Source organism: Bactrocera neohumeralis, chromosome 3 (genome assembly GCF_024586455.1).
Source record: "Bactrocera neohumeralis isolate Rockhampton chromosome 3, APGP_CSIRO_Bneo_wtdbg2-racon-allhic-juicebox.fasta_v2, whole genome shotgun sequence".
NCBI classification, from domain to species: domain Eukaryota; kingdom Metazoa; phylum Arthropoda; class Insecta; order Diptera; family Tephritidae; genus Bactrocera; species Bactrocera neohumeralis.
This window is the reverse complement of record NC_065920.1, coordinates 44165401-44178489: the sequence shown is the minus strand read 5'-3', so window position 1 is coordinate 44178489 and position 13089 is coordinate 44165401. Positions and strand designations below refer to the sequence as shown.

The window sequence follows — 13089 nt, the reverse complement described above, 5'->3', positions numbered from 1 at the left end:
AGCCAAATGTGTCACAAAGACCTAAAACAGGCGCATTGTGTTAGACGCAGGGACGAGTTTAAAGACTATGAAAATTAAAAGTTATTATGTTGTTTTCTTCGAGATCGCAGTTATCCTTTCAGTATATAATGAAGCCCTGATGACACCGAAGTGTCAATATTCTATAATTTGAGTGCCTTAAACTAGTCAGTAGGCTAATATACCTTGGTGTTTCCTAACTTGACTTCATTGTACTAAAGATGGAAGACATATTTTATTTCTGTAGTGCCTTTTGCTTATTGTTAATAATCAACAAACCAATTCACTAATTTATTTGATATACATATATGTATGTATATACACAAAATTGGTTGTTAATATCTAAAGAAATATATATTTGTGCCGACGTGATCGTTCAAGACCCTACCGATGTCTCCAAAAACTAAAGATTCTGCCCAGAAAACATTAGCTGAGTTTACTAGTTCGACATTTTGATGAAGAAAAGGTGTCAAAATCAACAAAATCTACTGGCTATAGGAGAATTTTCAATGCTGAGCCTTCGCCCATATGATCCATACATGATCTCACTTTTATTTGCGAAAGAGGGTTCAGCGTAAAGATAGAAAGAGATGGTTGGCGTAAAGGTATGGTAGCTGCGCGCAATACTTGTATATTAAACAACGGTTGGCTTGACGGACGGACTTAGTTCCGGATGCACTGTCCATATCGAGGCATAAGTTAGCTTTTAAGCTGTGGGAGAACCGCAGTATTTCAAGCAGACGTCTATGCTTTTGGGAAAGTCGCGGAGCTAGGCTTACAAAGTCATCACGCGCAATACCGATAGTGGACAAGATAGCCATACGTGGAGTGGCCGAAAACGTGATTCTAGACAGTGGCATGGCAAAGAAGACCAAAGTGCGATGAAACGTTCTACCTGAGAGCAACACTGCAATAGTCACCACAAAGCGGTAGCTCCGAAATACACAAAGTTCTGCTGGTAATGATAGAAGAGACAGTAGGAACATATTTGGAATATCGAGCTGACAGATCAAGATGATTGCTGGAAATAACTGCATTATTTGGGGCCATGACAGTATGAGATATTGGAAGAACTATCATTAGTGAGGCAATAAAGCCTGTTAAATTCGTATCAAACGCATCAGATTCCAAAGGATGATTACTTCCCAAGGACTAACGGCACTCTGGTATGCAAAGAACTAAAACTAGTCTATGCGCGGCTCATTAGCCCACCAAACTAACCTAATCTAACCTTGGTAATAGAAAAGGGAAGAATATATTAATCTTCTTCGACAACTCAGATGTTACCAGATATATTTACATAATTCACCTGTAAGTTTGGTTAAGTTAGATGGCTAATCCCCCTAAGCTGATAAATCCTTTGTGAAACCTCCTGTAGTTGGATATTAACTCTCGATATTTCCGCTTTTTCACCTGGATGTCTAAAAGTGTGAGATCCAAGGTATATATGCCTTCATCTGGCAAAATTAAGGCATTCGATAAGGAAGTGCTAAGAATCCTATTTCAAATAGCTTATGCAAATGGCATCTAGTTAAGTTTTCAATACTATCGCATGAATACCGATCACGTAGTGCTCATTTGGAACTCCTAAAGCTATTAAAATTTGAACTTTGCTGTGGGTAAGGAGCCTCTAGTTATTACGATATGCCTTGAGCCAAAAGGATCTTGCAATTGCACTGAACTTGATATCTGTCTAGAGCTTGCAGAGCCCCCAGTTCGTGCAGTGAACTGCAAGAAGCTATAAGATCACCTGCCACTTCTCATTCCACAACTAATAAGACTTAAGTACTAGACCTAGCACACTCATCAGCCTTAAACCGCACGCTTTTTGGACTTCTCGTAAGAAGATGTCATCGAAAAACGAAATGCTCCACTCAAATATGGTCAAGATCAACCGATTTCACCCAATAATGATCCATAATACAGCAATAATTAGGACAACCTGATGGAGTAGCTAAGATTGCTTAAATAAGTCAACCTCTTTAATGTTTTTTAATAAGAGGGTGGAATTAAAAAAATCTAAAATATAAAGTTGTCATTTATATTTAAATACCCACGTATAACTCAAACATATTTATAAAATACATACATATTTTGGTGCTATTCTAAATATACCAAGGTATACATTTAACTTATATTTTAACTTATTTTTTCCATCTTTTGCAGAACATTCACCTCGAGCACAATACTTCCGCTCGCGTCATACGCTCCAATCAGAGTTTGGTACTGCAGAAAATCACCAAACACTATGCAGGAAATTATGCTTGCAGCGCCATCAACGACGAGGGTGAAACTGTCAGCAACCAACTACCGCTGCGTGTAAAATGTAAGTAAAATTCTAGAAAAAAATGCCTTAGGCACCACCAACTGTACTGGGAAAGTTGGTGCAAGAAAAATGCCAAATAACAAAAGTGTTTCCAAATATTCAACTTCTTCATACCTCGCCCGAGAAAGACTGTCAAATAAGACAGTTTTGCAAACGTCCCACTGTGTTGTAACTTTTGTAAGCTCGAAATTCGTATTTATTCCCCACTCCCACCTCATTATACTGGGAAATTCTATTAATGTTAGCTGTTGGCCGCCTACTGTGCATCAGGTATTCTTAATCAGGTTCTGTCCGAAATTTTGCTGCCTAGATTGAAGACATCGTAAACAGCGTCAGTCAGAACTCTTAACACCAACCACATCAGCCTTCACTTTCATAATGCTTTCAGCTTCGCCACGCTTGCTTCCAGTTCAAAATCAATTATTTACATATTGGCTTGCGATACTAAAGTGTAAGAATACACACACGGGAATTAATATGTGGTCACATGCTCGTATTGAATTTCTGTATATACCTTATGTGTTGTAACAGCTTACAAGGGCCAAACTCATCCTTCCATTGAGTTTCAAAAGTTTCCACTCTACCGCTAGTTTACGTTAATAATTGAGTAAATACATGTGTTGCATGACAATGCGGTTAAATCTAATGGAATGCGTGGTTTTGGAATGTTCTACATAGTTTAGTTAGAAGTTTAGGTAGGCCATCTATACATTTAAAGCGGAAGTTTGCGGTGGAAAGCTAAATTGAAGTTGCTTCATTTCCTTCGTGTTAGAGCTCGTCCTAAAGTAGTTGATGATGTACACTACATCGAAGCTCTAAAAATATAGGTATATAATGCGTGGAAATTAAAGGAATTAACAATAAAAGACGCAGGATCTTTTCAGCTAATTCTCCATCACTAAAGTTCATCAAAACGTCTTTTATATTTAACATGTTTGAAGACTTGAGTTAAAAGAGTTTAAGAGAAAATTTGCAGAGAATCAGTAGCAAAACCAGTGACAATCTTATCGTTACCATTTTACATATGAAGTAATCACAGCGAGGTTTGGAACATCGTCAGTCATACGTTGTGCAAAAGCTTTTCACTGCGGTTTGTTCATTATTAAATTCGATAAGCTTAAACACTGTTTCGAACTCAGGGAATGCTAAATTGAAAGCTTTTGTGATGAGGTCTGCGGTTTGTTCATTATTATAATTCGATAATTCCTTTAAGAGATTTTAGATGCAAGTCCAGATGTTAAGCCAGAAACCATCTAAACTTAACACATTACTTATTTCTCAACTCTAAACACTGTTAATCGAACTCAGGAAATGCTAAATTGAAAGCTTTTGTGATGAGGTCATTCGATATAAGGAATTCAATGTCTAAAAAAGTTTATGAATTAAATTATTGAAATAATGAAGTTGTAGTTCTGATTGGAATATCTTTACCTAGGTAAGAGATTTTAGAAGTTAACACAAAGTAAATATATCTAAGGTAAACTCAAAATCTTCAAAGATGTGTTTTATCTACGAATATTATTAGACACATTGTGCTCCCGAGTGGTAGCAAAGTTAAGCCTTATCCAGCAACTGAGGGGATTTGGTAAGAAGTTCGGTTATTTTACTCCAGCTGACCAATATATCTTAAGTTGGTTATGAAAATTATCCCAACTCATCCGGCTAGAGCCTTGTTTAAATTTAGTTGTCAAATGTTCTTAGAGAATTATAGTTAAAAGATATTAACCTTTTTAATTTAATTTGAATTCATCAATATAGCTTTAATGCCACTTTTGTGTACAAAGTTTTCGAAATAACAAACATAGTGAGTACAAAAGAGGCCAAATAAACTATGAGAGCTAAAAATATGTGTACAAAGACCGCCATCATTTATATTAGAATATAAACATTTGATTTCAAAAAAGGTGAGATTCTCTAGACACCCATATTTCCCTCCCATTACTACTTTTTGAGCTTACAATTAAAAAATGAAAGTATACACCAGTAATTCATGGACCATTGACGATTAAGCAAAAACATGGGTGGCGAAATCATTCCAATAGCGTTCGAGTAGATCGAAAAGTGTAATCGAAAAAGAATATTTTGTTGCGGTCTATAAAGAAGACAAATTGATTGATGTTGTATTCGCAAAAAATTTAAGAATTAAAGAGCATCAAATGAAAATAGAATGTCCCAAATACAAAAGACGGTTCGGTTTCTTTCGAAGTATTCTCAATGTTTTTGCTGCAGAGGAAAAGATGACAAACGAAGTGTACGCGAAAAGCTCAGTATTTGGAGGAAGCAAATATTGTATTATTGTTGCACTGAATACTAGATTAAATAATTGTTTTTGAGTAGGCGCGAAAATCTTAGAAAAGATTTAGTGTTACAGTCGAATCAACGCAAGCATGACTTCCCCTTTTCAATTTTGCAGTTTGCTTAAAACGAACGCCATTTAAGCTTTCATCAAAGAAAACTTAATCAAATAAGCGTTTGTTACTTAAAGCACTTTCCGTAACTCATACAAAACTTGCCAAATTACAACTACGTTATCTAACACGCTCTTGTAGCTGGAAATCTCACATCTTGCCATTACGTCGACAAACATGCTTTGAATCTTAAGCAATAAGACACACACGCTCTTTCATTAATTGAGTTAAACTTTTTCTTGTTTCCTTTCTAATTTCCTTATTCCCATAGACACACCTGTTTGCAAGCATTTGGATCGTGTCATACTAATTGGCGCCTCAAAGGATGAAACTGTCGAAGTCACGTGTGAAATACAAGCGGATCCGCCCCCCAGGTAAGTGTACGTCAACCACATCGACAATGCCTATAATCAAGCATAGTGTAACCCGTTCATCAATGTCAGCTTTTTGAGTGAAACAAGTAGAATGAGTTACGTAGGATTTGTGACGGGGGTTCAGCATTGAGGATTGAGAGAGTTGCCAGGCCAAATAGGCAGGCATGTAGGCACAACAATCATATAAATTAGCAAAAATTGTTTGTGTTTACTCATGCTGGTGCTTTGTATCCATCATTGTGGAGTCGCACACAGCGTAGTGTAGAGGAATTGTTTTGTGTGCCGGGGCAGGCGGCAGAAACGGTTGTTGAAGCGACAATCGCACCTGTGTGCGGGTGTTGAGTGTGAAACTTTTACTTCCTGCTTGTTACGTTGCCAACTAAACTTTGTCTCATTAAAGCTTACACGTGTACACATTTGATATGCGAATGTATGTGTGCTTGTGTTGGCCGGTATTTCAGTGGGGTTGTCGTGCGGTGCGCCTACGAAGAGCTATAGCCGGAAACAAATAGTAATTAATTTTCGCTGTCCAATTGCTTTGCCGCACACAAATACCTATGAGCTCTAATTGAATGAATGAATGAATGGATGAATGGAAGAAGGAACGCGTCAACCACATACAACCTTACTACCTATAAGGACGGGTCTCCTTACCACTTCACTAAGTTCGATTGTTATTTAAGATCTGTATAAGGAAGCGGAATGTGCTTGGATGAGGCAGTTCTAGAGCTCATTCATCATTTGTAATTGGGTGTAGACATTTTGGGCCCAGTGTCAAAATGAAGTGTTCACCTATGTGTGTAAGTATTTATGGACTGTGCGACACCTAACTAAGCAATTCGTCAAAATACTCACTGCGTACGATTGGGGAGTGTAGTGAACCAGGGAAATTATATAGTGGGCGGCGGCAAATGCTAACCCTATTCCAGTTATTGTGGCAACTACCACTGCAGGGCATTAAGACACATACAAACATACTATATATTCTTAAATATGTGCGTTTTGTTTTACCTACAAACGGGGGCTGTCCGACAAGTACTTAGCCTCGGCGGAAGATGATGAAGTAAGAAAGAAATAGTTAGTAGTACATTCTTGCCGTTTATTCACAAAATTTTGAGGCGGATCGTTGTAATAGTTTGGTTTTGAAAGCTTGCGGAAGTGTGGGCGTCCATGGACCTTAGACATTATCGATCATTCGTTGCTAGTGGATTTGGAGATTCTTAAGCCTGAGGCCGCATCACTGCAGTGTTTGACGATGGTTAAACAAAATCTAAAGGAGCTTGCAGTTAATTTCTTCAGAGTAGTTGAAATATTGATAGAGTTCTGCAAGTAAGAGCACAAAAAAGAAAGCGCTGATTATCCTATCGGCCGGAAAGGGGATGGCTACCGTTTTTGGGGAATCACAAGTTATGATCTACATTAACTAACTAAAGCACTTTTACTATTATTGGGCCGGTTTTCACGTGTCACCGCCACCGGTATGGAAAATTTGGTCGAATGAGGCTAAGAACTGCTGACTCAAACATAGGTTGCTCCAGACTGAGTCCACTATGACTTCATTTTTTTACAATCTTTAAAAAATCACTCGTCGCAACCAATTTGAGTCGAATGAAGAAGTTATTGGAAGTCTACTTTGCAAACCTTCAGAAAAAATTTTTTTAGGCAAATTGAATCAGTCAGTTAATCGATGGTTTAGGCACTTAAAAAGCTTAAAATCGTCATCATCAATTACTTATCGCACCGCCCTCGTCCTAACATATAAACATTTATAGTCATAGAGACTGTCATAATTAATGGCGCACAATCCGTTGCCTTTAGGTGATTTATAAATTAAAGTTTGTTATAATTAGCTAATGTCATAAATTAATTAGCTGAAGTGTTACTTTGACATTAAACAGGGGCCATAAAATATTTTTGAGATATTGCTGTACAAATTTCGGCAATTAATTTCAGTTATTTAACACGATTTTATCGCACAAGACGAATCGTGTGGGAATTTGTGTTAACTTTTTTCATAAATTATTAAACACTTACGCATTTCTTGCAGAACTTTTCGTTGGAAGTTCAACAATTCGGGTGAAACATTGGATGTTGGCAGTGAACGATTTAGCGTAAATGACAGCAGAAGTGTGCTCAAGTACACACCCATATCGGACCAGGTAAGTAAAGGGTGGTTGCTAATAAATTTATGTAAGTTTTATCCAGGCTACACCACTCGAATGACATCCACCACTTAAAAGTATAGTCAGATCCTCTCTGTTTGTTTAAGAGCCTAAGATATTGAGAAGAATTATTTGACGTTTTGCATTTCGTCTTGGAAGCGCACCAACCTTTAAGAGGTTAAACTAGTCCAAGACCATTAAAAGATTTACATTACAAATTACATATGTTGAAAGTAAGGAAAATGGAATCAAAAATTTTTATTAAACATTTAAAAAAATTCTAGATATTCTGATACAAAGTAAGGGCTACTGGGCTAAACTTCGGATTCAAATTTTTAAAAAGTTCTGGATGAGCGATTGAGATTCTAGGAACTAAGAATATAAAAAAACACGATCATATCTCACATAGCCTGTTAATAAAAATAAAAGCGCATGCACTTTAGCTTAACCTCACTTTTTCACAAAATGGCGTATTTTTTAAATGCTTAAATTTTTGGCCGAAAACCTAGCATTCAATTTTGTACAGAAAAAAGTATAAATAACCAAGGATCATAATGAAGGATATACGTAGTATAGAAATAGAAAATTTTTGTCTTTTTGAGGCTAGACAAATATGTCAAAGATTCTTAAATTTGGTTTTTATTTTTTCTTCCCAAAATAATCGTTATATTTACATTTTTCTATTACAAAAGACGAGTTATTTGATAACAGTTATTTAATACTCATCATACAACGGTTATGTGTTGATGAAAAAGTATAACTTAGCGTGAGAGTATTAGTTGTCAAGGCAAAATAAAAAATCGTTCACATTTTACTAGATAATGATACTGAGAAGCCGCTTCGAAGTAACCGATTTCGAGAGAATCGTGTTTAAAGTTTTACGGCTGAGTCTGGACGACACGAACGCTCCAATACTACAAAGAATGAGAAAGGGATACCATTTTCCTTACGATTCGATCGATTGAATAATGGTTTTAGGTCTCTATAGTGTGCTTTTTGACAAACAATTCTTTTGTTGAAAGTCTAAAAGCGCGCAAACAACGGTAGAAGTTGTTTGAAAATGTCAGTAATGGAAGGCTTTTATAAAATATACCGTAATTCTTGATATGTAATCTTAAGTATTCAGTAACAAAAATTTAAAAATCAAACTTGAAAATTTCAGAAATTATGGTCTTTAGGGGGAATTTATGTGTGTATAAGTCAGTTAAAAAATATTAAAATATCAATCTAGACGCTCATTGTAACTTAGAGTTTGAGGAAATTTGTTTTGTCAAGTTTCCAAGGTAGTTTGAGAGAAAACAAATAAAACTTCCGTATTCATTTTGAACACATTCCATTTTAAAATCGCTAAAAACTTAGTTTTTATAAATACCATATGAATCAATATTTTATTTACATATATAACTTACTTTTCTTTATTTATTAAATTCCTGTGTTTGCTGCATCTTTGTTTTCAGGATTACGGCACTCTATCCTGTTGGGCTTCCAATGAAGTTGGTACACAAAATCAGCCTTGTCTGTTCCAAGTAGTGCTGGCGGGTAAGTAAAAAATTCCGTAGTAGAAACATTATTAAAGAAATCCAGAAGGTAATGTGAATTCGCTCACTTGTGAGCTTCTGTCTAAAGAGGGAAAGAATGGCTGAAATAAATAGAGATATTTCGACAGTTTTCAAACATTAATTTTTGGAACTGCGCTTAACAGAAGCGTACATTAGTTCGTGCTGTCATGAGTGAAAGATGGTTTTTCTTATAAATGCTACAAAAGTCTTGCAGTTCTCCAGCAAGTCACGACTACCGAAACTACAATACAAGTTCATTGAATTAATTAGCTTACAACTCATAAGGTCTTTGCAAAAGAAAGAGAAGAACGCACAAACGTGCACAAGGGTTTCGTTTAGAAATGTCAATTGGGCCTCGTAGAAACCCCGATAACTTTACAGAAATCTCTGGTAACGTTACTGGGTAACTAACTGGATAGTCACTTCTTTTACGATATAGTGTATTAAAATCTTGTACTCTATGTTATTGAATTATAGTCATGATTCTTTTGTCTTTCTGAAGTAAATATATACATATGACAAGATATTAATAAATTTACATATATTTTTTACCTTCGGGATGAATTTGTAGTAGTCAAATATGAATACTGCAAATACTCAATTAACAAAATAATTACTATGAGAAGTAATCTTAATAATAAATAATTAATAAATTCATCTTTCAACTGCCTTTATTCATACCATTAAATATAAATTCTCAAATATATATCTTTTGTTTTACATTTATTATAATGGGTTGACAAAAAAGTCTTGCCGTATTTTTATTGAATTTTTTTTTTATTGAAATTGAAATGAATTTTTGATGACTCATGCCCAGCTCTTGACCGATGCTACGGCTGCTACTATGCCGGTCTTTTTTGACCAATTCAGCGATTTTATCGCAATTTTCGACGACAGGCCTTCCGGAGCGTGGCGCATCTTCGACCACCTCTACACCCGAACGAAAACGTTGAAACCATCATTGTGCGGTGGAAATGGAAACTGTATCAGGTCCATAAACTGCACAAATTTTATTGGCGGCTTGGGATGCATTTTTGCCTTTATCGTAGTAGTACTGTAAAATATGCCGTATTTTCTCTTTATTTTGCTCCATGTTTGCGACGCTATAACTCACGAACGACTTAAAAGAAACGACAATCAATCAAACACGTGTTAGCGCGTGAAATGAGCTTTCCAAAAAGGTATAGCATGATCCGATGCGACGAATAAAACTAGAACTACGCGCTTTCAGCGCCAACTAGCGAAAATACCGCAAAACTTTTTTGACAACCTATTATATTTATATCATTACTAACTACCAGTAGATCTATGTATGGCGTGCAGGCTGACCAGAATAATTCATATAATTATATATTTTCTTTGTTCTTCCAGCCCTGCCCAATGGCGTTTCAAATTGCTCCATCGTTAATCGCACGGATGTCAGTGTCGACATTCAATGCATTCCCGGCTATGATGGTGGATTACCACAGATTTTCGTACTCGAGATGTTCTCTGCCCGCACAGGACTAACAAGGTAAGTGAAAGTGACTGTATAAATTGTATTCTGACAAACATTAAAAATATTTTTAAATACAGAAACTAATTGCACCATTTATACGAAGAACAGATTGAAAGCCAACCGACTGCAGTTGTCAAATTATATTTGTCATCTTATTTAATGCAATCTGCGTCAGTTGTAACTTAGTACTATATATTTCTGTTAGAGAGACGGCAAAGACAGCTAGCATTTGCTTTAAATTTTTGAATGGTCTGCCCTTAATAGCCTCTTTGTCAGCAGTTTACTTTAATAATATAAGGTTTTTTACCTAATATTTGCGAAATTTGTTTCTCGAAAAGTTCAACACAATTTAAAAATTGTCAAATAAGATATGAAAGACCACTAAATAAGTAAATAACGCAGTTAAAAGTACTTTTCATTCATCGGTTTATTTATTTCAGCGTTATCTAGCTAGGTGAAAATTAGATTATAGTTGTCGCTATAGTTTTTTCTGGAATTTAAGAGTTATTAATGGAATACTTTTGACATTTGTCAGCAGTAATTTGCTAAGTACTATTTATATTGAGTTTATTATATGTGACCTGGTCTACGGAAAGGGGGCTTAGGTGTCAAAAAATCAATTTTCACTTTTTAGTTGACGAAACGAGTTGTTTATTTTTAACAGCTGTTTCCCAGAAAACTAGTTTTCGCACGTTAGCTCCCTTTTCGTAGACCAGGTCACATATACAAAAATAAAAATAAAGTAAACGTTATTACTTTGAACCAAGAAGATTTTATTTAAGTATATATTTTTATATAAATACAAGTATATTTACAGTGCATTCGCGGTAACGTGAACTAATTAAAACCAAGGGAGTTCACGTTAGTGAAAATGTTCACGTTAGCGATTGTCGAATTTGAAGACGCAAAATAACTTCAAATTGCTAAATTCAGGATTTTTACACATTTAAATGTAAAAGTATTTTATTATTGCCATTAGTATGTTCATGGGTATGAACATACATATTAAATTGCGAATAAAATTTCACAATAGATTGCATTGCAATGCCTTGTTAAAGATTTCAACTGCCTCACTTGCGGCAATTTTCTTTATGGGGTCTTCGGCAATACAATCATCATCGTCACTTTCTTCAATTTCATGGATTTCGGTGGTATCATCAACACAAGGGTCATCGTTCCACTCTCGAACCATTGTCAATGTAAACTCGACCTAAAATAGAAAAAAGTAATAATGATATCAAAGTGTGTCGTAAAACTTCTACCTGAGGACTCAAGTCCTGAAGGAGATCAACTGACATTCGCATTAAAGAGTTTATTTCTGCACTCCATTTGTCTTTCAGGATACTTAATGGAATGTTATATTCAGGGTCCTCCTCGTTTCCCATTAAACTTAAAATGTTTTTCCAACAATTGGCAAGAGTTTCTGTGCAGACCCGATCCCACGCGACAGATAAAAGGGTAACAGCATCTTTCAACGTTACATTTTTCATTGATTCAAGCAAATCTAAGTTTTTTGCTGCTATTGAAACCAACAAACTGTTTCTGTAATATAACTTCGTTATTTTAATCGCATTTTGATCCATAGGTTGGATAAGAGGGGTGACATTTGGCGGCATGAACATGGCAATTATATTTCCATCTTCAGTTTTTAATTCTGCTTCACTTGGGAGCGTTGTCAATAAGTAAAAGTGCCTTTGTGGTAAGTTCTTTCGCTTTAGAAACAATCTTACCTGGCCAAAAGCAAGAATTTATAATAATTATTAATTAAGCGAAAAAATTGTTTGTTTGATGGAACCAATGTTTAAAAATGGCAGACGTCATCCAGGCTGATTTCGAGTTCTTATAATCCGTAGGGCAACTAAAGTGTTTAAAGCTGCGTGGATTTTTTGCCTTACCAATTACTAAAAGTTTAAGTTTATGTGCACGCGATGCATTTGCGCAAGAGAGAAATGTTATACGCCGCTTCTCCGTCTTTGTTCCTGGAGCAGTTTTTTCATGCGATGATACATAGGTCTTATCTGGCAAAAGCTTCCAGAATAAACCAGATTCGTCAGCATTATACAATTGGTCATTACATAACTCCATTTCCTCAATTTTTTGTTTTAGTTTCAGTTTAAATGGATCAACCAATTGAGGCTGCGATGAGAGTTTTTCTCCAGATACTTTAAGCATTCTAACTCCGTATCTTTTCTTAAATCTCTGGAGCCATCCGTCACTAGCATTGAATCCGGTCGCGTTTTCTTTAAGTAGGGAATGCAATTCCTTGGCCTTTTCTTTTAGCATTAATCCACTTACAGGACAATTCCTTTCGCGCATCCGGATGAACCAAAGGTATACATAGACTTTTTTCCATAGCTGGAAGCTCTGACGATTTTAAAGTTTTTCTTTTTCCCGGTCCTTGGTATGTATTATTCACGCATTTTAAAATGGCTTCTTTTTTCTTTTTAATACTGCATATAGTTGACTTAGCGACATTATATTTTTTTGCTGAGTTAGTCACACTTGTTCCTTTTTTCAGACTGTCTGAAATGTCTGCTTTTTCTTTTAATTGCAAACACTTCGATTTTTTAGAATTCATTCCGATTGATTGATCACTCCGCGAAAGAAAAAACCTTCAACTGAAGTAAGTCGTTGTCATATGGTAAAAATTTGCGCAAATTTTTCAATATTAGGGGATTCCCCTGACATAGTTCAGCGAATTAAAAGCCAGCGGATACGCTGGCTAGGTCATGTTGTCCGAATGG

The 13089-nt window shown here is 35.8% G+C and overlaps 1 protein-coding gene across 4 annotated transcripts in view; it reads left to right on the top strand.

Annotated features, from left to right (window-relative positions):
* Positions 1–13089, top strand: part of LOC126752533 (neural cell adhesion molecule 1-A) — a 196555-nt gene that overhangs the window by 149982 nt on the left and 33484 nt on the right. For all 4 annotated transcript variants that reach the window (XM_050463417.1, XM_050463416.1, XM_050463415.1 and 1 more), the window contains exons 11-15: positions 2185–2344; positions 5024–5126; positions 7174–7285; positions 8746–8827; positions 10219–10360. In XM_050463417.1, coding sequence (XP_050319374.1) covers positions 2185–2344; positions 5024–5126; positions 7174–7285; positions 8746–8827; positions 10219–10360 — 599 coding nt within the window. The remainder of the gene's footprint in view (positions 1–2184; positions 2345–5023; positions 5127–7173; positions 7286–8745; positions 8828–10218; positions 10361–13089) is intronic.